The sequence below is a fragment of the Notolepis coatsorum genome, assembly GCF_963971535.1.
Source record: "Notolepis coatsorum genome assembly, chromosome: 3".
NCBI classification, from domain to species: domain Eukaryota; kingdom Metazoa; phylum Chordata; class Actinopteri; order Aulopiformes; family Paralepididae; genus Notolepis; species Notolepis coatsorum.
The window spans coordinates 56,535,445-56,562,105 of NC_140167.1; the positions used below are offsets into that span (position 1 = coordinate 56,535,445).

Genomic DNA, 26,661 nt, shown 5'->3' on the forward strand with positions numbered 1-26,661 from the left:
ACTAGCATTAACGTTACTAGTACAAACAATCAAACCAAAACATTGACATCTAACTTATCTTTAGATATTTACTCAACCTCTATTATGTCTAACTATGAATGAACACAACACTCTAACTTAACATCTTTAGCTAATAAAGTACTCAACCTCTACTGTCTTTAACTATGAATGAACACAACACTCTAACTCACCATCTAGATAATAAAGTACTCAACCTCTACTGTCTTTAACTAGAGTTGTTCCGATACCGATACCAGTATCGGAAATGCCGCCGATACTGCCTAAAATGCTGGTATCGGTATCGGCGAGTACCCTCTAATGTTGCGCTCCGATACCATATGACGTAATTTATCAACAACACTGCGGACGTTGGGCTCTGTAGATATACCTTACTCGCTGAGTGAGCATTATAAAACAAATGTGTGCTTAATCAATTGCCATTTGTCATTTTAACAGCAGAGCAGATACTTTCTTAAAATGCCATCGTCCCGACAGAGCGCTGTTGACGGGGAGCTCTGATGAGTTCGCTTGGTGGCTGGTGTTATTAGCATTGAACAGCTAACCGAAAGCTAGCTTTGCCTTTGACGTTACCTTGGCTAAAGTTGGGGCTATTCATAATCCAGCAATAATGGCTGCAGACCTGCAAGCAAGTACAGCAAGTTGGCAAAGGAGTATTCCAAGTTAAATCACAATGTCACCAGTAACGTTAGTCTTTCCATATACCGGTAGCTCATGCTAGCTAACCTAGCTCACGGTAACGTCGTCATTGCACAATTGCACATCGCGTACACAATTAATGACATGTTGCGGACAGCCATATCGGCGACAATGTTTAGCTTTTAGTGCCAAATGATAAGAGTCTGAGGCGGAGTCTCAAAAGAGAATGTTGAATATTTATTGTGCAAAAATCACAACAACAGATCCTCTGCTAGTTAAACGGAGCCTTCTTGTGGAAGCAAGTGCAGCAACGAATAATGTCCGTGTGGAACTAATGTGCCAACAACCTTTCCGTGGGTGAACTCATTGAGAGAGTTTTCCATTACTGATACTAATACTAATCTATACAATCACCTGTTGTTGAATAAATACCATTACTTTATAGTTATTACTACAAAACAGTATATATAAAACAGTAGCTGTATTAAAAAAAAAAAAATTATAATTTATATAATATTTTTTTTATTTTTTTATTTTTTTAATGTATGCACTGGTATCGGATAAGTATCGGTATCGGCCGATACCCAAAGCTTAGGTATCGGAATCGGATTGGAAAAAGGAAAAAATGGTATCGGAACATCTCTATCTTTAACTATGAACAAACACAACACTATAACTTACCATCTTTAGATAATAAAGTACTCAACCTCTACTGTCTTTAACTATGAACAATAAAGGAATATCTTATCTTATCTTATCTTTCACTACCACACTACAGAAGGTTAACCTTTCACTACCACACTAGACGGTTTAGTGAAAGCAAAGGGTTAACGTCTACTCTAGTGGTTATGAAAGGGTTAACACCTTTGTTGTGTGGCAGTGAAAGGGTTAACCTGGATTGTCACAGTGAAAGGGTTAACCACTTGGTAGTGAAAGGGTTAACCTGTATTGTCGCAGTGAAAGGGTTAACCCTTTGGTAGTGAAAAAAGGGTTAAAGGAATGTTCTCCCAGCAGAATGCCAGCAGGAGCTGCAGCCTCAGTAAGAGACTCTGGGACTGTTCTGCAGAGCTGAGTGATGTTTATGGTGGACATTTAGAATATCATATTCTTTCCTTCAGAAATTGCTGTACAAGTAGAGGTTGAGTACTTTATTAGCTAAAGATGTTAAGTTCGAGTGTTGTGTTCATTCATAGTTAGACATTAGAGGTTGAGTAAATATCTAAAGATAAGTTAGATGTCAATGTTTTGGTTTGATTGTTTGTACTAGTAACGTTAATGCTAGTAGAATAGACGCAACGTGAGGTAATCAGTACCATCCATTTTAAACCGGTTATTACCTAATGCTAACGTTAGCAGATAGACGCGAGAACGTTAGCAGATAGACACGAGAGCCTAGGTAACGTTGAAGCTTGTAGAATAGACACAATGAGAGGTAACGTTAGCGTTAACGTTAACGTTAGCGTTAGCAGAATAGACACAACGAGAGTCTCGTTAATGTTATCACAGCGCTCGTTAATGTTGTTATCACAGCGCAGCGTTTCCAATATTATAAATACGGAAGCAGCTGTTCTGCGAGGAAGTTACGGAGAGCTGTAGAGCGTCAGATAAGGGGGGCGTAATAGCGTAGGGTCACGTGGGGTCAGCGGCCAATCGGAGCAACCCGGAAACGCAACTCCGTTGTAGAAAGCATACACGCGTCCCATTGCCGTGTGTGTATGTGTGGGAGAGAGTGCTCATCAGCTTGTTCCAGCAGACACCCAGGGGTGTGTTTGTTTTGTGTGCGTTCTGCGTTGGTGGGGCATAATTGTGACAATTGCGCTGAGCCAGCGTGTTCCTCACCTCATCATGCCTCACATTTTCCGTTGTTAAAATCAACAACCCTTGAACCCCTATCTCTCTCTCTCTTTCACCCCCCCCCCCATCTCTCTCACACACACACACACACCACACCTGTGTTTTAAATGCACCTTCAGCTAGTTGGTTTGCATGCTGCAGTAATGTTGTGTCATGGTGCTGCGGTTGCCAAGCGTGTCACTCGTCGTCATGACTACATGGTGAGGGAGAGCGGGCCAAGCTAAAAGGCTTAGTGCAAAAAATGACAGCACTAATTAACACTTTGATTGCCACGCAGTATACCCATCCTTATACCCAATGTCTGCCACCACTGTAAGCCTATGGAGAATGGAGATGTTTACCTTCTTTTCAGGGCTATAACTTTTTAAATAGTATAGCTATATTGACATTACTATGGCCCATTCAACATCGGGTATCTTTCGTTTCGGATGTGGGAACGTTATATTTTTTCATTGTTGTGTTAATACCGTCGAGAATATAATGTTTTTACAGTAAGCTTTTCTGCTGTAATTCCAAAAACGCAAGTTATAGGCCCTGAAGCATATGATAGATTATCGATTGGCGTATCTTTCCTATACACGCTATATTAAAAATGTTTAATGTATATGATCGGTATACATTATGCTTCATCATGCGTGAAGGAAAGGGGGGGGGGGGTCGTTTATAATTCCTTGATCGTCAGTAATGGCTTTATTTAGTATGGGTTGATATGTTGACCAGATGGATTGCAAACAAAGAAATGGACAATCAAGCTGAAAATAACGTTATATTCCTCTTACCGTTCGCCGATGAGGCTGGAGGAAAAATATTCCAATTATTTGACGTCGATCTGCTAGATCCATTTCCCGTTTGTATGACGCAATAAACGCCAAAATCATATAGATTATTGCATTTAGAAGATATTACTGCCGGAGGGATTTCCTCGATGCACCAGCGCCACTTCCGGTTTGGTGTAGAGTGTAACTCGCCCGATCATCCACCAGGCGGCGGTATTGAGGCGTTGCAATATCAGACAGGGTGCCACTGCAGTCCCGCAGGGAGGCTGGATGAATTCAGATTCAGATTCAGATTCCTTTATTGAGCCATTTGTGTAAAACACATTGGTAATTGTTGCAGCAATACAGTGTATGCATTCTTTCTTTTTTTCACAGTAAACAAACACCAACACAGACAAGAAACGAAAACAGTGCAGTGGGGGATTAATCAATAAAAAAAAAAAAAAAAAAAAAAAAATTATGAATGCCATGGCGAAAAAATTAAATATTGATCCCAACAACGAATTATCACATTGTTGGCGTTCACCGCATGGCGGGCAATAATGAATTATGATGTTGTTGGCGACCAATGTGTTAATAGGAGTGAGGGGGGGGGGGGGGGGGTTGATACAGCAATATATTGCGATATTTTGCCTGCCAATATTATATCTATACAAGTATCGATATTTAAAAAGAAATACATTATTTATTTTAGCTTGACTCCCATTTTACTGCAATAAAAATGAAGTTACATTTACATTTTGTCATTTAGCTGACGCTTTTATCCAAAGCGACTTACAAGTTCTGCTGAGTAACAATGTTCATCAAAGTGTTGAGTGCTACAGTGTAGGTTAGTATATTAGTGCATGACAAGGTTAGTTAGGGTTAGATTCTTTTATTAAAACTTTTTTCATTTCAGATAGTGGTTGAAGAAGTTTAGTCGAAGTGAGGTGAACAACAGACTGAAAACGTAATCTTATTAGATAAAACCGATGCCGTATATATATATTTTATTGCAGATGTTAACAAACTTTTCCATTAGGGATATTTGCAGTTCAAAAAGGTAATCACAATATTACAATACCGTGACTCTAGTATCGTGATAATATCGTGTCGTGGGGCCTCTGGTGATTCCCACCCCTAACACACAGCCTCCTTATCCCAATCTCTTTATCCTCGCCCACACACACACACACACACACACACCCCCATGCCTGTGTTTTAAATGCTGCTGTGAGGCCTGTGTCACAGGGCTGTGGTTGCCAGGCGTGTCACTCGTCATCATGACTACAGGGTGAAGGAGGGAGCGGCCCAAGCCGAAGGCTCAGTGCCATCAATCACAGCACTAATTAAGGTGGATGAGCGTGGATCTGAGTTAATTTGAGGGGCGATCAAAACACCTGCTGGATGGAGCAGCTCCCTGTGGCTCCAGCTCCTAATCCGCACGTCAGCAAGACCAGGGCCCTAATCAAATCTAACATAACCGGATCTCCCTTGTTACCCACTCTACACATCATGGGGCTTGTTAGTAAGATGATGATTCTAGACTTTAGGTTAAGTTTGTTGGTAGCATACTGTTTCGTAAAGTTTCTAAAATTGTTGGTTGACTGCATCAAAATAAAAATGTTCTCTGAATTTCACTACCAATTCCCAGTACTAAACTTGGTATCGACCAATCTAATCGATCAGTTTTACAGAATAGTATAGGCTAGATTTAGACCATCAGTTTGGGGTCATTGGACATTTATTCTCAAAGATTATTGAGGAAAAATGTTTCTCTATTCAAAAGATCTTTTATAATTATTACCCATTCTCACTGTAGAAACTATTCAAATGCTGACATGTTTGTTTTACCTCTGGTATCTATGTAGGCTTTGAAATGAGGTTCTACCTCGACAGGCGAGGATGTTTGAAGAGCTAGATAGATATGAGCGAGGATGTTTGAAGAGCTAGATAGATATGAGCGAGGCTGTTTGAAGAGCTAGATAGATATGAGCGAGGATGTTTGAAGAGCTAGATAGATATGAGCGAGGATGTTTGAAGAGCTAGATAGATATGAGCGAGGATGTTTGAAGAGCTAGATAGATATGAGCGAGGATGTTTGAAGAGCTAGATAGATATGAGCGAGGATGTGGAAGAGCTACATAGATATATGAGCGAGGATGTTTGAAGAGCTAGATAGATATGAGTAGGGAATGCACCAATATGAAAATTTGCCACCGATACCGATTGTTCAACTAACACACTCGGCCGATACCGATATTTGTGGCAAAAAAAAATATATATATAATTTCGTTTTTTTTGTTATATAATATATATATATATTTCTTTTATGAAACTACTGTATATTTGTATGTCTCTAAATGTTTTGATGAATTGAAAATGGAGGACCCTTATGTAAAAAAGCCGAAAGTCATTTTTTGGTCTTCATCCTCCAGTCCACTGAGCTGTACTGTATTGTACTCATTCTGCAATCTGTTAATAACGTTTTCAATCAATCAATCAAACAAATGTATAGAAAAGCGAGGACGTGGAAGAGCTACATAGATATGAGCGAGGATGTGGAAGAGCTAGATTCACAGGAAACAAATTTTACTTTTTGACTTACCAGCCATTTGGCTGGTAGATTTTAAAAACTACCAGCCAGGCAGATTTTTTACCAGCCAAAAATTATAAATAGCTTTTTAGTATATCGCCATGTGTTATTATTACTATATAATACTCTCATATGCTATTTTCAATTAATATAAACAACATAAGGAATATTAGCATAATTTTGAGTGGACTGAAGGAATGAGTCAGCGTTAATAGTTTTAAATGCAAATAATTTATTGAAACAGAAGTGGGGTCGGGACCAGTGATGGGAATAACGGCACTATAAGTAACAACGTTACTAACGGCGTTAGTTTTTTCAGTAACGAGTAATCTAACGGATTACTCTTCCAATCTTAATAACGGCGTTACCGTTAATTCAAAAAAATGCTGCACGTTACTAGGGCTGACCTTCAAAGCTTTTTTTGGCAATCGAAGCTTCGGGCCGAGCTTCGATTTTAATTCGAAGCTTCAAGATTTTTTTTTTTTTTTTTTTTTTTATTATTATTTTTTCTTATGTTGTGGGACTTGTACAGCACTTTGGTAAACTTTGTTGTTTTTAAATGTGCTCTATAAATAAAGTGGATTGGATTAATGAATTAAGTAGCCCCTTTCGTGACTGTGACGCAGCCAACAAGGTTTCACTCTGCTGTGTGATTTAATTCAAGGTGGATCGCTGTTGTCGTTTGAACAACTTCAGATTTCATGGGAACTACCAATCCCCCAAATCAAGAATGTTTAAGATTAATGAAGTAAGATTTTGATTATTTGAAATATGGCCTGTGTAGATGTAGACTAAACTATGCACAGAATTATGTCCGTCTACAAGGTCCGGATTCTACATGGTCCGGCAATGTAGACCTTGTAGACTACAGACCAATTATCAGTGAATGTTCATGCATTTTTAAGAAGGGCTACTTCCACAAAAAAACAAAGAACTCACCAAAACATCTCAGTAGCACCTTATCTAAATGTTCTATTTCATATATGGAGATTCATATTTATTTATGTATTGCATGCATTTCTAAATTTTATTTCCTATTTTGTTTATTCATCCCAGTATCTTTCTTTCTTATGTGTGGAATTCTACAGGGCATGTAGGTGTATGTGTTTGAGGATGATATCCTTCAAACAGGCAATAGTGATGATATAATTTGGGCAGTGCTGAGCTGGGTTACTTTCCTCCAGTGTATTTGTCCCCCGGCCCCACACACACACACACACACACACACACACACACACACACACACACACACACACACACACACACACGCACACACACACCGAAGTAAAAAAGAAAATTGAAAATTTTAAACTTCGATTTTTTTTTTGATGTTCGAAGCTTGTGCCATCGAACGAAGATTCGAAGTATTTAAGACAGCCCTACATGTTACTATGAATGAACCTGTTTTTTTTCATCAGACAGATATCTGCGCTGAGAGGGATCTGTTCTTCCTTGTTTAGTGGGCAGTGCGCGAGACAAGCACAAACATGCTGACGATTGGCTGAGGTTGAGTAAAATGTCATGGTAAGCCAATCAGAGGTAGAGGTGGGCGGGTGCCTCCAGAGTCTGACACACAGCCACAACACGAGCGATTCAGTCAGCGTGAGACTGCGGGTCCGTGTAGTGTACGTTTTGAGCCCAAATAATCCAAAACGAATCCAACGGAACAACACAAGCGAGCAATCAGTGTGAGACCGCGGGTCCATGAGCGTTTTTTGTTCACTCTTGTTGTGTTGCAGCGCAGGGCACTATACAGTAGTGGAGGCTACTGCTGACGGGCTCAACATAGTGCTGCACTTCCTGGTTTAATAGCACAGTCTGGTGCGCAGAGATATATATCTGTATGTCATGCATGTCTTAAATGTCATGATTAGATTAGTTTAGATGATTCGATTAGATTCTTATATCTGTATGTTGTGTATGTCATGAATTGAAAATGGGGGACCCTGATGTAAACAAGACGAAAGTCTTTCTCTGATCTGCATCCCCTTAACAATTGTGTGTATTGAGCCGTACTGTATTGTACCCATTCTGCAATCTGTTAATTAAAATGTTCAATCAATCAGTATATATTTGTTATTTATTTTTGGTATAGTGCTTAACAAGCATAATTTAATGTTGCCCAGTTGTGGCCTGTTGAGGGGCAATACATATCAAAAGTTCCAAAACATCTATTGTATTTGTATGATCCACTATATAAACATAGTAATTATAATATCTACATACATGGCATTTGATTGGAGGCTAGTCTCACTTTGTCCCACAGCAACATTAAAATAGTTTAGATTTGTGTATGTTGTTTATGTAAAAAAAAATATATTGAAAGTAACGGAATAGTTACTTTCTGAAGTAACTAGTTACTTTTATAATTTGTAACTGAGTAAGTAATTTAGTTACTTTTTGGAAGAAGTAACTAGTAACTGTAACTATTTACTTTTTAAAAGTAACTTGCCCAACACTGGTCGGGACGCCTATATTCTTTTGTATTTTATTTTTTTATTATTTTTTAAACAAACATATAAACAAACATGACAACACACGATAAGATATACAAGCATTAATTGTCAGGGCACATCCAATGAGATCACCTTTTAGTTAGTTGTCTTATATAAGATATACCCATAATACCTGTTATCTAAAAAAAAAAACCTACACACATATGCTCAGCTCGAACCCCCCCCTCCCGGACCCCACCTTGAGAAGTACCTCCACTATCCCTCGCACCTAACCAGACACTACCATTATAAGCTAGCTTTTATTCTCTCCACCACTTCTAACCACATTGACATTTTGGATTCATTGAGACCCAGAATTCTTGCTGTAGATATTTCATGGTAAATTACATCGAGATATGTAAGAAACCAAACTTTACGGCAAATTTTTTCCGGTTGAAACCAGCGTGATGCGATCAGCTTTTTGGCTACTGTGATACCCGATAAAACCAATCTCTTTAGCTGTGGATTCACTGCAAACTCAAAAACATCATTCAACAGCAATACCGAGGGGTGTACAGGTATATTCCAAGATACGAGTTTTGATATTTGTTGGGTCACATCTTTCCAGAATGCCTTAACTGGTGAGCAGTCCCAATACATGTGCATAAATGTCCCTTCGTCCCCATTTGTACATTGGGTGCATTTGGAATCTTGTTTGAGCCCCATTCGGCACAGTCTTATAGGAGTCAAGTATGTCCTGTGAATATAGTTAAGATTGATTTGTTGATGATCCGGGTTCCTTGATGTAAGTCGGACATTTGCCCAGGCTCCTTGCCAATCAAAGTCATTTTCCAGGTCTGGTATATCCCTCCTCCAGACGGAGTCAAGTTGGAGGGTTTCATACGAGGACGTTAGTAATTGATGATAAAATTCTGAAACAAAACCTCTCGATGTCTCTCTTGCGTAGAAGAATTTGTGGTATCTGTGGTGTTCAATTGGTCTGTCTAATGGAACACCGTGAGACTTCAAACATAGCTCTAACTGTTTGTGAAAAAGCCATGTGGACTTGGTGAGATAAATTTTTTTGCGTATTTCTTTATCACTACAAAAACCCTGTTTGTTAAAAACATCCCCTAATGAGTGTATGCCTTGCTCTTCCCATATAGGGAATCTTATAGGTCGTTTTAGGGACGCCTATATTCTAATACCAACGCAGTTGTGCGTTTTGCTAATCTGATTGGCCACTGACGTTTCTGGTCATGTGACATGTGCACCAATCGTGTGACGGCAAGTTCTTTCGACGGTTAAGCTTAGGCACTCTTTCGAAGTTGGTTAAGGTTAGAGTTTGTCTTAGAGCGTGACGGCAAGTTCTTTCGACGGTTAAGCTTAGGCACTCTTTCGAAGTTGGTTAAGGTTAGAGTTTGTCTTAGAGCGTTTGATTGATTGATTGAAAACTTTATTAACAGATTGCAGAATGGGTACAGTACAGTACAGCTCAATACATACAATTGTTAAGGGGATGCAGACCAGAGAAAGACTTTCGTCTTGTTTACATCAGGGTCCCCCATTTTCAATTAATCGTAACATATATGACATACAGATAGACAGTACTGCTACATCTATATATTTATGACATACCATTATTTGTAAATACTAGGGATGTACCGAAATTTCGGCACCGAAAGTTTTCGGCCGAAGATGGCAAAAAATTTCCTTTCGGCTTCCAGCCGAAAGAGTTTTTTCACCGAAACAGAAACAACCTAACAACCTCGCGTGTTGTTGTGATGCTGTCGGGAGTCGCGCTGTTTCTATGCAAACTGCGCGCAATGCTTCCAATAAATGCGTCTTTAACATGCTTTATATCCTTATTTGCTATATGCCGCGGTTAATCACTGAGTGATCTAATATGCATATTATTCGCGTGTTGTTGTGATGATGTCGCGCTGTCGGGAGTCGTGCTGTTTCTATGTAAACTGTGCGCAACGCATCCAATAAATGCGTCTCTTTAACATGCTTTATATCCTTATTTACTATGCTGCGGTTAATCACTGAGTGATCTAATATGCATATTATTCAGAGCGAGAGGGGGGGATTGTGTTTCTGCCTATGTTATGTAGTTACCCTCCCTCGTCCCCGCTGTTTTACAGTCTTCGTCCCTATGTTTGATAACGTAATGTTAATGTCTCCATATATAGGGCTCTACGCTAACCTTTTTCCCAAGGAGCACATGTGCTCCTTGTAAGAGCCGAAGCTATATATATTTCGGTTATTGTGTAATATTGATTGGATTTAGATAAAGTCATTGAACCGTCGTATTTGTCATAATAGGGCATTTTGGAACCTAGAACCTTCTAGAGCGTTGTGGTGATGTCGTAATAGACTTTCTAGAACATAGAACATTCTGGAACCCTAGCGTGACATCATGATAGAACGTTCTGGAACATTCGTGATGTAGCTGTATGATGTCATAACCGAACATTCTAGAACGTTTGGGTCTCTATATATAGCCACGATTCTCTCTCTGTGGCAGTTGCATTTTCGACCAGACTGGATGGACCCGAAAGGATGGACTCAACAAGGACCTGAAGTCAGAATCCAGCAAGTAGATTTACGGCTGGCGCACTACGAATAAAATGTTAATAAATAAAATCTAAATACAAATTTAGGAGCACACAAAGAAATTTAGGAGCACAGTGACAATTGTTCAAGTAACACACACACGATGTGTGACATGGCTTGGTTTCATGTTTTGAGGTACCTTCAATTATCTAAATAATACATACATACTCTTATCTAAATAGATTAAATATGATTGTCCCTGAGGGCAAGTTGTGTTGTTGTCTTTATATATCTACAAATAGCAGACGAATAGCCGGTTGCCTCTGGATCAATGAATGTCTAATATTGAATAATATTATTAGCTATTTTATTTTTAACATCCCTAATTCCAACAGTCAAGAGGCTTGTTTCAAATTGATACATGTTTGGATTAAAATCATCCCGAAGACAGCACTGGAACGTTTGAGTATAGGCTCTGGCCAGATCTATCAATGAAATACGTTGCGCGCCCAGCGCTGTGGAATGAAGGAAATGAGCATCGGGATCGGATTTGGATGTTATTCTTTGAAGTTGTGTTACAAATGGAACGGTCTTTCCCCGCCGAACACAAGTTACTTAACGTTACACAGGTCGCGCTATGCAGATGCTTAGCTTGCTAACGTTAAGATATCAGTGTAATGCTTGATGAAAGCAGAGCTCTCCCCCTGTCTGCGTTGCACCTCTCAAGCACCCTGTAACACGCAGCGGGCCCCGCCTCCCTCCCTCCTTGCATTCCACCCAAAAACTGAATTTCAGTCCAGTTTCTGAACTATTAACAGCGGAGCTGTTTTGTAATCTTCACTCGTCTCGCACACTGCAAGTAAATTATTTTTCCGGTTCGCACACACACATATTATTAGGGGCAAATACGAGGGAAATGCTCGCACTGTAGAGCATATATACAATTATATATATAATTAGTAAACTGTCAGGGGCTTTTCTTGCCCCCCTTAACTGATTTTCGAGGGCATTTGGTAAATTTTCGAGGGCATTTTGCCCCAAGCCCCCGTTAATTTCGAACCCTGGCTGGACCTGTACTTTGTGACGTTATGTTATTTCGGGCATTCATAACATTATTTCGCGCGACTGTACATTGTAACGTTAACACAGCCCAGCTGTCAACTGTACTTTGTAATGCTATGTTATTTCGGGCATTCATAACGTTATTTCGCGCGACTGTACATTGTAACGTTAACACAGCCCAGCTGTCAACTGTACTTTGTAATGCTATGTTATTTCGGGCATTCATAACATTATTTCGCGCGACTGTACATTGTAACGTTAACACAGCCCAGCTGTCAACTGTACTTTGTAATGCTATGTTATTTCGGGCATTCATAATTCATAACAGATGTCCGGTGCGCAGCCAGAGAAAAGATGGAATTAATGTACTGTATGCATTCAGAAGTGCTGAATAAATGTTTTATGGACCCATAATAGTGATTATTTATTATTTAAGTAAAGTTTTGCCATAATCATATATTTTTCCATAATCATAATGTTCCACAACATTGGTAAAAAAAAATTCTATTCTATGAATCATTTTCGGCCTTTCGGTTTTCGGCCAACTGTTTTCTATTTTCGGTATCGGTTTCGGCCAAGAATTTCCCATTCGGTGCATCCCTAGTAAATACAGTACTGTTTGTGATACAAAGAGAGCCCAGAAAAAGAAAAAGAAAAAGTATATACATTTGCCGTAGACACTGTACATTGGATTGGGTGGGGGGGGGGGGGGACTGTACATCGGAGGTGGTTGGGTGGGGGGGGGGGGGGGGGTTGGGTAGGAGTGTGGGGAGGGGGCCACTGTACAACTGTACAAACAAAACTGTACATTGGAATATTGACAAGACCATACTTGGTAATTTACTGTACATTGGAGGGGGTTGTGTTAGGACATTTACAGGGGCCAGTTTCGAATTGCAGTCTCCCGTAGGTGTTTTTTGAGAGTGTTGACGGCAAGTTCTTTCAACGGTTAAGCTTAGGCACTCTTTCGAAGTTGGTTAAGGTTAGAGTTTGTCTTAGAGCATGGCGATAGAACGCCAGGTAGTTTGCAGGCTGTTCGACGTGGAAATGGGCAAAGACACAGCTCGTCACGCGATTGGGCGCACATGTCACATGACCAGAAACGTCAGTGGCCAACTGCGTTGGTATTCGCATAGACGCAGTCGGGACGCACACACACTGTTTCAACTCACCACCCCCGCATCATATTGTAGTCTAGTCTGTCTTCAAACTTCCACTCCTCTCGAAACTTTTTTATATTTGAATATCAACATTATCTGTCCATCCTCAGTAATCCTCAGTTTACTATAATATACTCCTGTCCTGAGTCCTGTAGGGCTGTCTTAAATACTTCGAAGCTTCGAAGCTTCGTTCGATGGCACAAGCTTCGAACATAAAAAAAAATTCGAAGTTTAAAAAAAAAAGAAATATTCAAATTTTCAATTTTTTTTTTTTTACTTCGATTTGTGTGTGTGTGTGTGAACTACCCATCCCAGTTAGGACAGCCGAATCCTGTCCAATCTTTCGCCGTCGACTAAAGACTCACTTCTTCAACCATTATCTGAAATGATAAAAAAAAAAAAAAAAAAATCTAACCATGACTAACCTTACTGTCATGCACTTGTCCTAATAAACTAACCTACACTGTAACACGCAACACTTTGATGAACATTGTTACTCAGCTGATAGAGTTGTACCCTTCTTGCTGTCTTGTCGTACAGAACTTGTAAGTCGCTTTGGATAAAAGCGTCAGCTAAATGACTAAATGTAAGTGTGTAGGTGTGTGTGTGTGTGCGCGCGCGCGCACCTTGTAGAATTCCACACATAAGAAAGAAAGATACTGGGATGAATAAACAAAATAGGAAATAAAATTTAGAAATGCATGCAATACATAAATAAATATGAATCTCCATATATGAAATATAACATTTAGATAAGGAGCTACTGAGATGTTTTGGTGAGTTCTTTGTTTTTTTGTGGAAGTTGCCCTTCTTAAAAATGCATGAACATTCACTTATTGGTCTGTAGTGGAGTCTACATTGCCGGACCATGTAGAATCCGGACCTTGTAGACTGACATAATTCTGTGCATAGTTTAGTCTACACAGGCCATATTTCAAATAATCAAAATCTTACTTCATTCATCTTAAACATTCTTGATTTGGGGGATTGGTAGTTCCCATGAAATCTGAAGTTGTTCAAACGACAACAGCGATCTACCTTGAATTAAATCACACAGCCGAGTGAAACCTTGTTGGATGCGTCACAGTCACGAAAGGGGCTACTTAATGAATTAATCCAACCCACTTTATTTATAGAGCACATTTAAAAACAACAAAGTTTACGAAAGTGCTGTACAAGTCCCACAACATAAGATAAAAAAAATAAAAAATATTAAAAAAAAAAATTCGGAGCTTCGAATTAAAATCGAAGCTCGGCCCCGAAGCTTCGATTGCCAAAAAAAGCTTTGAAGGTCAGCCCTAGAGTCCTGACTAGTGACTTCATCGTCTTTCCAAACGCACGCACACACACACCCCCCCCCCCATTTCCCTTTCCCCAGTCCACACTGTCTGCTGTTCTCTATGGCTCTGCCGCTGATCAGGATTAGCTTGTTGGCTTACGCTAACGTAACGTTAATTTCGGGCGATGTGGGCATAAAGGAATGGCGACGATGCAAAGCATGTTAGATGCATTTGACCCGTTGTGAGAAAAAAACACCACAGACTTATTTCGGGTAGCAAAATAGGCGCACTGCTGTGTAGCCCTGCTCCTCTGCTTGACCGCCCTGCGCCACACAGACATTAGCACGGACTGGGCGGATATGACTCGTCGAGTTGCAACAGGGTTTTTCCAAATAAGAGTATCGATATGAACCGAACATTGTTAGCTGCCGGAGCCATAGATATTATGACTGGAGCTGCGCTTGGGGCGGAAAGGAGACCTGCCACGGATTTTCTAAATAAGAGTATCGATATGAACTATTTTGTTACACGCCAGGTGGCGGGCAGACCTCTCATTGTTACTCGCCAAACCTTAAATCTGCCCACCATTGGCGGTTGGCGGGTACTTATTTTGTTCCCTGGCTAGATAGATATGAGCAAAGACATGGAAGAGCTTGATGGATAAGATAGTAGGAGTGGCAATCGCCAGAGATCTCGCGATACGATACTATCGCGATACTTGAGCCGCGATACGATAGTATCGCGATACTCGATATATCGCGAATATTGCGATATATATATATATATTTTATCAAAAAAAAATTGTTTTACTGCAAAGTAAAACTCAGCATGTTTTAGCTAATAAAATAAAGTTCAGTCTGTTCATCTCACTTCAATCATTTTTATTGCAGAACATGGTATTTTCTCAAGCAGACAGATGTAAACACTGTAATCTGTGTTGCATGTACCTGACAAACTAAACTGTTTGTATTACAGTCATATTCCAACTTAACTGAATGCACATGTGTGTGTGGACTACTGTACTATTACAGGTATTGAAATGAACAATGCAACTTCCTTATACAATTTTTTTTTATATAATTAAATATCGATACTTGACGTCCCTGTATCGATACAGTATCACCACGCAAAGTATCGCGATACTACTACGTATCGACTTTTTTCCCCACCCCTATAAGATAGGTGCAGATCTTGTTTTTCCACTACTCTTTCTCGTGAGAATGTCGATGTGTCACTGAACGGGCTCGGCCCTGACCTTTTGTGAATTACATTTAAGCCACTCTCCTTCAAACTGTTGATTCAGTGACTGCTCACCCACAATATGTCACCGGCAGTCAGTAACATTCCCCTATTTACATTCCGCACCTTGGAATGTCTGCCTAGATTTTTCCACTGTTTGTGGGGAAATTCTTTCGGGAGTGTACAACCGAACACCACAGGCTACGCTACGCTATTGATGAGAATTGAGAACCATTGATAATTCTGTTCGTCTCACGTTACCTAGCCTCCCCGAGTCCCCACCTCATGAGACCCTTGAATTCCTCAAATGATCACCCCCTCACATCACGTCTTCAATTCAAGCTACTGAAGTCACAGTTAAAATACTGTTTATTTCATTTAGCCTATGTCCTATCCATACCATTCCATTACATCATCACCCCAGACATCTCGGGTGGTTGGTTGTGATCAAATTACAGGTGATACTCATTAAATGAGAACCGGGGCCAATGAGTTGGATCGTGCACACACTACTTACACACTGTGGTCACTGTATTACAATTCTAATGAGCTAATTCTAATGAGATATTTGTGCATATACGATACACTCACTGTGAATATTGTATTATTAACACATTCAGAGCCACGCCCTTATGACCATATTAGGGCTAGCGTGCCAACACTGAAGTCAATGGGAGGACGGGGAAATTTTAGAATGCTTAAACTATATCTTAAATTATGGCTGTGTCTAATACACAACCGTCGCTTATCAATGACTTGCTTGCAGTCAACATGTACGAAACGGATTGTTTTTTCATTGGTACATTTCCGTTTTATACCGTTTTGAATACGAGTATAGTTTTGGAGATGTCTAGTAATTCCAGAGAAATTCCGCGATAATAGCTCTTTAGTGGAATACACAACATGTTGTCATTTTTCGGCTGATTTATGAATCGTTTTCAAATAAATGCTAGATTATCGATAGTATGTGTACTTATGCACGCTAGAGAAGCGGGCTGAAAAATCGATTATTCATGTCGTCAGTGCTAACGTTACGCGCGCACACACACGCTGCGATGGCGGAGAAAAAAACATCTGATTAACCCAAGACTGGTAACATAGAGTCCTTACCTCACATCAGATGTTCTGCAAAAAGATTAATCCAATTCCTGATCGCAATTCCAAATATTGATCGCGTTTATTGATCCAACGTTATAGTCTAAAACACATAATCGAAAGCTGCTCCCAGCCTCCCCAGTGAATGTGGTAACAGCTACTGCTTGCCCGAGAAGGGAAACCCCGGGGCCGGAGTTTTTTTCTGATGCACAGTCCCACCCAATCCAATCCAATGATGTGCAATACCATCCGGGAGACGATAGGCGGCGGTATTTTCCCTTTTCGAGCTCAGACCCATTCCCAATGATAACGTCAGGCTGGATGGATGAAAAATGAATGGATATTGCTAATAAAAGAAATAACGATTAAAACCCGAGTTTTCTCTGGTCTTGGCACTCAACGCATGGCGAGTTAACCCGACTAATCTCGTGGTTGGCACTGAATGGGTTAATGATAATAATACACTTTATGGGGCGCCCTCATGGCGCATACCATAGTGCCTCGCGCACCTACGCGGGCGACCCGGGTTCGATCCCAGCTCCCGTCGTTATTTGTCGCATGTCCTCTCCACCTCTCCTCCCGTTCGCCCTCTCCTCTGTCGGTCCTGCGTGACCAATAAAGCTGTAAAAATGCTAAAAAAAAGAACTAAAAAAAATATATAATACACTTTGTATTGCACCTTTCATACAAGAGTTGCAGACCAAAGTAAGTGCTACACCGCAGTAAAATGGACATAAAACAGACATAGGCATAAAATGAGCATAGAATTTACAGAATGAAAGCAATGCAGAGAGTAAGAAAAGGGTAAAAACAATGGAGATTAGTTACTTCTTCACACCCAAGCCTGATATGGAATTCTATTTATTTTATTTAGCCTTTATTTCAACATACACACATAGACATTACAGATAAAAGTAACGTTACAAAATGGTCAGATAAAACATTTGCACACAGAAAACGTGGTTACAATAGGCTTCACCATAGCCTTAAATACATTCAGTGTTACCAAACTTTTAATCTTCAGCTCGGACTGGAGATTGTTCCATGCAGTAGGTGCGGAAAACCTAAAAGCTTTCTTTCCCATTTTCTGTTCGGACATTGGGAACAGCAAAGTGCATAAAATCCTTCAAACGGAGATTGTAATTTCCACCATTCAACTTTAAAAGAGAATAATGAAAAGCCGCTTCATTCTATTATAATGAGATACTATTGGAGCCCCCTGTAGTATTATTGAGTCACTTTATTGTCTTGCCCAGCTGCTATTCTATGCCATTAAATATTTAATATCATTAGATTAGATTAAAATTTATTGTCAACAACATACAGCACAAGTAGAATACACCAAAAAGAAGTTGGCATCTAACCAGAGTGCAAATGTAACAGTAGTAGTGCAATGGCAATATGCAATGTACAGGTGATTCAACTGGAGTATGTATGAGTACTACAGAGTAATAATGCTAATCAGATGCATGTACAGTGATACAGGTATAAAGACACTATTGTAGTCTGTATACCGGTCATACTGACCAGCAGTATAACTAGTAGGTAAGGGATGTACAGGTGCAGCTCAATAAATTAGAATATCGTGGAAAAGTCAATATATTTCGCTGTATTGATGCAGTAATTTGTGCAAAAGGAGCCCCAACCAGTACTGAGTCATACATGAAATTTTTTTGGTTTGGCTAATATTCAAACTTTCGGGCTTTAAGCCATAATCATCTAAATTAAAACAAATAAAGTCTTGAAATATTTCACTTTGTGTGTAATGAATCTATAATCTATGAGAGTTTCACTTTTTGAATTGAATGACTGAAATAAAATAACTTTTCCACCATATTCTAATTTATTGAGCTGCACCTGTATACAGATATAGATAGATAGATAGATAGATAGATAGATAGATAGATAGATAGATAGATGGATAGATATATACTTTGCTCCCCTTGGGGAAATTCAGGTAGCTCATCAGTTGACACACATTAAAATAGACATAAAGGGACACAATAAAATAGTCAAATTAGTAAAACAATGTGTGGTGAACAAACAATAAAGTAAAACATTTGAAAAAGATAGCGTCAGTAAAATAGTAAATGAGAGCACTACTTATTGCATATTGTGTTAAAAATTGCACATTAACTATTGCACATTGTCCAATGGGGGGGGGTGTTGGATGGCTATGGGGACATCATATACTATATATATGTATAGTACTGTATATACAGGTATGTAAAAAGGATTATATGCAGGTATATTTGCTAAATATATATATACTTATACGGTGTATACAGTATTATGTTGCCGCTGCAGGGTGGAGCAGAAGCCAAAGGGTCTCCTTCTCTGTGCTGCATCGTGTCATATGGGTAGGAAAGGCCAGACTGCTGAGCGCTTGACCCTAACGCCCTGTCCTTCCTCCAGCTCCTCTCCCCAGACATGGCTGTGTCGGTGCGGGGCCTGTACTTCGTGGTGACTCTGTTCCTGGGGAGTTTCTTTGGCAGCATCTTCATGCTGGGTCCCTTCCTGCCTCTCATGCTGCTGTCTCCCGCCTGGTACCGCTGGATCACAGACCGCGTCGTCGCCACCTGGCTCACCCTGCCCGTGGTACGTACGACAGGGGGTCGTTTTGAAAAGCGTCTTATTGAACCTGAATTCCAGCATGGAATCTGCTTATCAAAATCCCAATCCATTCAAATCCTTTTCTTGAAACTTTTTAGGTAATTATTTGAAGGGGGGTAGATTTCACGAGAGGATTTGTTTTACTAATTTGGAACCGGTTCCAAAATTTACCAGGTCAACAGAACCCTATGTATGTCAGTTTGACCGGCAACATCACCTCCTGGTTTGGGAATAGCACTGCACAAGACCAAAGCAGACTACAAAGAGTGACACGTTCAGCCGAACGCACAATTGGAGGGGGGCTCCCCACCCTCCAGAACATTTACTACAAGCGTTGCAAGGGCAAGGCTAAGAGAATCATTAAAGACTCCAGTCACCCGAACAACTGCCTCTTTGAACTGCTGCGGTCAGGCAAGCGATACAGGAGTCTCAAGGCGAGCACAGAAAGACTCAGAAGAAGCTTCTATCCCCAGGCCATCAGGCTGCTAAACGAACAATGAATGAACACTACACAACAACAACCACCAAACGCACATAGCACACACATCCACACGCACACACTCACTTTAAACAAACACACTGTAGCACCCACTCCACACACTTATAGCACACACCCACTTTAAACAAACACACTGTAGCACCCACTCCCCACACTTTATATTTATGGATGAAGGATTGCACTACAACTCGTACACCTTACTGTAAATTGTACCTAAAATTGTACCTCATCCCATTTCTGCTTTGCACTAGATAGTACTGTACATTAGTACACTGCATAGTATTGTGTATTGTATATTATATGGTAACTCAGAACATTGTACATATGTCTATACCGAACACTGTGACCTCATTTTCTTCTTCTAAATTCATGCTATATTATGTTATTATGTTATTTGATACTATCTTGTCTAGCACAGTCTCTGGAGCGTAACAGTAAGAAGCATTTTGTATGAAAGTATTCTGTACTTCTGTATGACAACTATTAAAGAACTTGAACTTGAACTTGAGTTCAGCAATCAATCTTCATCCCCTTAGCCTACTTGAAGTCTGTTTATACAGTCCTCAGTTCATTGATCAGTGATCTAGGCTACTTTGTTTCATCCCATCATGCAGATTCAGAGAGTTTTATTTGCCACATGGAAGTAATATAAATCATACAGTTCTCATACAAACACATCAATCCAGTTCTATCATGGGCAAAAGGAGCAGGAAGAAGAAAAAATCTTATAATTACCTGCCCCCTATTCCTGAACTAAACAAGTAATACTTGATGGTCGGCATACAACCTAATTTACACAAAATAATAATTTAAGAAACAAACAATTCACAGATTAAACAAGAAAAAAAGGAAAGAAAGAAAATATCTCACTATTCAGATTCATATTTGATAATGACTAAATATTTTATTTTTATAATTCTTTTTTAATTGACATATTATTACACCCTTAACTCATTGACCGCCGGGAATTAGACGTGTCCCGTTCTAGCACTGCCACGCTTTAAAAGATAGGAGTGCGTCACCTTGTTTGTAGAGCTATAACTATATTCTATATTATAGCTATGGATACAATACTATGGCCCATTTGACATAAATCAAATCAAATTTATTTGTAAGGCCCGACAACACACGTTAATGTCCCCATGGGCTGTACACTTCTTCTTTAAACAAGTCAAGTCTCTCTCTCATTCTCGCTCTCTCTTTCTTTTCCCTCCTTCCTCTCTGGCCAGGCGCTGCTGGAGCTGGTGTTTGGTGTGAAGGTGGTGATCACGGGCGATGGCTTCATCCCCGGGGAGCGCAGTGTGATCATTATGAACCACAGGACACGTCTGGACTGGATGTTTCTGTGGTGCTGCCTGCTCCGCTACAGCTACCTGCGCATGGAGAAGATCTGCCTCAAGGCCGCCCTCAAGGCCGTGCCTGGCTTTGGTGTGTATAGGCACACACACACAGACACACCATCATAGTAGGGAGGAGTCCTGGAATTGGCAGTTACAATGCCCCTGTTAGTGACAGGGACGGCGTACAGTTGCTAGTGCCGTCCTTTGGATGAGACATTAAAACCGACTCACAATGGTCGTTAAAGAACCCAGATTCCCATTCAGGTCTGTGAACTGAGGGGTCATCCCTCTCTGTAATTGGCTAATATCAATCCTATGTGGAACCCAGGAAGACATAGTGGCTACCTCGGTAGCAACTAATGGGATTACAATAAACAAATAAATAAACAAACCTGACTGCCACACGGATCTATACACAGCCAAAAGAAAAGAGGAAAGCTGTTCTCGTATTAACTTGTTGTTCTTGTTAGTTGTCTCTTTCTGTCTCCTCCACATGGCTATGGTCTTAAGTGCCTGCTTGATAATTGATAATTGATAGGAGCAGGCTGAGAGGAAGTGAGTGATGAGGTTGCTTATTTAGCTGCACCAGTCCTTGCCCCAAAAGCCACTTAGGTCCCAATTGCATTTTGTTTTCAGAATAGACTAGAGGACGTTGGGCTTTACTTCAGGATCATCGATGGTGCTCGTCGGTCTGTGCTACATTAAAAGCGTCCCTTTCAAGTAAATCAAGTACACATGTGAATTTTCCAGGCTGGGCCATGCAGGTGGCCTGCTTCGTCTTCATCCACCGCCGCTGGGAGGACGACAGGAGCCACCTGGAGAACATGCTGGAGTACTTCTGTGACATCAGGGAGCCCCTGCAGCTCCTGCTCTTCCCCGAGGGCACAGACCTCACCGGTGAGTAACACCGTCCCCAGGTGGAATGTATGCCACAAGAATGTTTAATGCTAAGCAAAAGAAGAGCCTGGGACAGGCCCGGACTGGCCATCGGGAGCACCGGGAGTTTTCCTGGTGGCCTGGCCTGCACAGATTAAAAAATAATAATAATAATAATAATAATATAAATTTTTTTTTTTTTTTGCCAGGCCGTTGTTTCTAGTTGTGGCGGCGGCGCGGCGCGATAGTTAGATAACCTAGGTGGGTGGGGAACAACCAGGATTTCACTGTCTGCGACAGAGTTGGAGAACTATCTGACTCTCTCCCTCGGATCACACACACACAATGGAGCCGTGCTGCCGCTTGTGATTGGTGGAGGCGGGACCAGGCGATACAACTGATTGACAGTGGAGGCGGTGAATGGAATGGCAGATGGCACTCTGCAGAATACTGTAACAGCCAGGCAGTGAGCCAGGTCGTTTTGTAATAATGAAAGGTCTGTTATTTAATGTTTGTGTAAAGGGCTATTTTAACTGTTGATGGGTAGTGCATCAGTAAAGTGAATATGGTATTGTGCTCTTGCTCTGTTTGAATAGGTGGAGAGAGTGGTTAACTGTATTATAATAGTAAATAGAAAAATATGTTGTGCTCTTGCTTTTTTCTTTTTGAAGGTGGAGAGAGTAGCATTGCTAGTGCCACAACAGTTTTATTTGAGGTTCATAACAGTACATTGTACTAAGCAATTGTTGGCTCATTAGTTTGTGATTCACATGCACTAAAATTCACCAGAATGCAGGAAATTAAGTCTTTGTAACAAACAATTTCCTGGTGGGGGACCCCCAGACCCCCCGCTTAAAAAGTGGCCTGACTGGGGCTATATTTCACGCTATATCTCCCGGTATGAATTATTTCCCCAGTCCGGCCCTGGCCTGGGAGGTATAGTAACCATAATGGCATTGGCCCACATCCCAAATAGAATGTTTCCCAGATATGCTTCTGAGTCTCGTGCATGAGTAAACATTGCCCTGAGTCTTGTGCATGAGTAAACATTGCCCTGAGTCTCGTGCATGAGTAAACATTGTCCTGAGTCTCGTGCATGAGTAAACATTGCCCTGAGTCTTGTGCATGAGTAAACATTGCCCTGAGTCTTGTGCATGAGTAAACATTGCCCTGAGTCTCGTGCATGAGTAAACATTGTCTTGAGTCTCGTGCATGAGTAAACATTGTCCTGAGTCTTGTGCATGAGTAAACATTGCCCTGAGTCTCGTGCATGAGTAAACATTTGGGTCTCATTCACCAATGGACTTAAGACAAAAGATCAGACAAAAGACATTTTCTGGCCGATTTTGGGATTCACGAACGGTCCCTTCTCCTGGATTCGGTCTTAACTAGGAGCAGGATTTAGGAGCACTGAAGAGCAGTCGTAAGTTGGACAGACTGGTATTCACCGTGTTCTAACAGATCTTGCGCCAACAACGAGTTTACTCGTTTTTATGATCGTTATTTCCTTTATTCGCTATTGGCATTCATAATTCATCCAGGAAGGCTCCGGGAGCCAGCTGGACCCTGACTGATATTTCAACGCCTCAATACCGCCGCCTGGTGGATTTCGGGTGAGTTGCACTCCACTCTAAACCGGATGTGGCACTCTGTGCATCGGGGAAAATCCTCCGGCAGAGATATCTTGTAACGTGGATCAAGATACACACTCGAGTGCATGGGATCGCTTTCGAGACGCAAGAATCAATATGCTTTCGGCGTTTATTGCATCATACAAACGGAAAATGGATCTAGCAGATCGACATCAAATAATTGGAAAATAAATTCTCCAGACGCATCGGCCACAGGTAAGCGGAATCTAACGTTAATTCCAGCTCGATTGTCCATTTATTTCATTGCAATCTATCCGATCAACGTATGGTGTCGTACTAAAGAAAGCCGTTAGTGACAATCAAGGAATCATAAACGACCCCCCCCCCCCCCCCCCTTTCCTTCACGCATGATGGAGCATAATGTATAGCGATCATATGCATTTCAATTTTCTAATATAGCGTGTATAGGAACGAAACGCCATCGATTATGTATAATACGCATCAGGGCCTATAACGCGCATTCTAGGAATTACTGCTATCCACTCTAAAAACATACTTATATTCACGACGGTACTAACACGACAATGTATGAATGGAAAAATATAACGTTCCCACATCCGGAACGATAGATACCCGATGTTGAATGGGCCATAGTAATGTCGATATAGCTATAATATTTAAAAAGAAGAACTAAACCTAATTGGATATAGTGGAATAGACATAGACTGTATTAATATTCCATATTTATACCGTCTTGTTGCGTGCTCCTGGCCAACTGTTCAGCACGCACACTGTATAGCCTACGTGTGTAATGAATAGGGTTGGGCATCATTTGGATTTGAACGATTCCGATTCTCCATTTCGATTCCTGTTATTTTTTTTTTATTTTTTTTTAATCTTTTTCCCCCTCCTTTTTCCTCCGATTTTCTCCCATCCCAATGTTAGTCGTTATGCCAATTCCCAATCCCCTTCCTGGTCGCTGCGCACTTACCCCCCACAGTCGGTCTGGGAGAGTGGAGGCTACCACGTGCTTCCTCCGACACACGTCCAGCCAATCAACCGCTTCTTTTCACCTGGCAGCGCGGATTCTCACTGAGAGGGCGTAGCGTGTGGAAGGATCACACTATCCCACTTAGATCCTATCCGCGCTTAGCAGGCGCCCCGACCGAACTGTAGGAGTCGCTGTTTACAACGACCCGGACCCACCCCGCCAGCTTCTCCCACCCTCTAATACTGCCAATTGTATTAGTGTGAACGGCCAGCCAAGCTGGTGACAACCCGGAGCTGTGAGCTAAATTCTAACAGGCGAATCCAGCTGCTCCGGGGTTGGTGACGAACGCAATCTCCGTTACGCCACCTGACCGCCTCGATTCCTGTTCTAAACGATTCTCGATTCCGATTCTTTGAGGTGCAGGTCAAAACAGGTCACAGCTTATTTTGCAGGAGATTTTTTTTTTTTTTTTTTTAAATCCTTTTTTTCCATACTATTCACTATCAGTTGACTTGATACAGTTTAATTTGGTTGCTGTACTATAACTAGGGTATTCAATTACGTAACTTCAAACTTCAATAACTAACTGTAAAACTGAAAAGGCACATAATTGAAACTCTTAACTTAATACTTAATAAACTGAAACCTGCTGAAATAACATTGCAAGTTGGCAGCAGTCTAAAAAACAAAGAGCTGCAGCCCAGGTGGGTGTTGAGATATGAAACAAAATAAAACAAAGTCATGTGACAAATTAATTAAAGATTTAAATAAATAAATAAAAATACAAATTCGGTTCCGGAACCAGAACCGGTTCTCGCTGCCCAACCCTAGTAATGAATGAACAGTAGGCTTATATTATTCTAATTACTTGTTTCATTAGGAGATGGTAGATACTGTACGCGCTGCCCTATAGTAGTAAGTACAGTAACAGTAGCATGACCTCTTAACTCATTCAGCGCCAAACACGAGAGAGTGCCAAACCTGAGATCCTTTTTTCGATTTTCCCATTCTAAACACTCGTGCGGACCTGCCTGTGTCTCCCTGGCACCGCTCCCTATGTTATAATTGCAATGGCGATCGAATCCCGACAGGTAGCAGTATCGCCTACATTTTTAACTGGATCTCTCAGTGCCTCAGTGTCTCCGGCTGCAGGAATCGCCTCCCCCTCAAAGTGAAGCAGCACACAGCCATCTGTCGCTGATTTGCTCGCCTGAAACCTATTGTTTTCCGTATTATAGCCAGGCCCAATGCACACCAGTAATGGCGATCGCGATGGAACTACTGGGATTATTCATTTTGAGTACCTTCTGACAAAGGTGAGGTCTATTTTACCGAACCTAAAACATGCTTTTGTATTGATCACAGCGCCGTATTTTACCGAACCAAAAACATGCTTTTCGTGACTTTGTGAAGAAACATCTATATGGTATAGGGTTGTCCCTGACTAAGGATTTGGATAGTCGACTATGATAGGCCAAAATTTGCCATTAGTCTACTATTAGTCGACAAAAAAATTATAATAATAATAAAGTATAATATATATATATTTTTTTTTATCATTCCATTTGGGCTGTGGGGGTGCTTAATGTCTGAAGGAGTCGACTGAAGGCTTCTTGTCCTCTGCAAAAGCATGCAATTGGTCCACTGATGGATACATCTTGATATTTGTCTAGTCTAGTGTGTTCATTAGATGGGTGAAATCCTCTTTCAGTGCCTCTGTGCCTGTTTTCTTAGGCAGTTAGCCTCTGGTATGCGTGCCATTTAGCGTTAGCCACGCTTCTAGGCCTCTTTTCTTTTGGAAAGAATGATAAAAAATAACGATTTACGCATAATGCACATAACACGTCATAAAGATTGAAAAACAGCGTGGCAGTAAAAGAGTTAAGGCCGCCACACAGTTGGGCGTACTGTGAGCGGACCGGACTCTGCGCGGCATGTCCACAATCGTTTGAGTTTTCATAGTCATGCGTACCACCGCTTACCAATTTTCTACATTTCTCATGCCAGTTTACATTTAATGCAGGTCGATGTCAACCAACACGCCGAGCAGCCTTTTGT

At 40.9% G+C, this 26,661-nt stretch overlaps 1 protein-coding gene across 1 annotated transcript in view; it reads left to right on the forward strand.

The window, feature by feature from the left end:
• Nucleotides 1–26,661, forward strand: part of lclat1 (lysocardiolipin acyltransferase 1) — a 51,170-nt gene that overhangs the window by 17,555 nt on the left and 6,954 nt on the right. The window contains exons 2-4 of the mRNA XM_084311004.1: nt 19,108–19,290; nt 21,034–21,232; nt 21,895–22,041. Of these exons, the coding sequence (XP_084167130.1) occupies nt 19,123–19,290; nt 21,034–21,232; nt 21,895–22,041 (514 nt within the window). The 5' untranslated portion in view covers nt 19,108–19,122. The remainder of the gene's footprint in view (nt 1–19,107; nt 19,291–21,033; nt 21,233–21,894; nt 22,042–26,661) is intronic.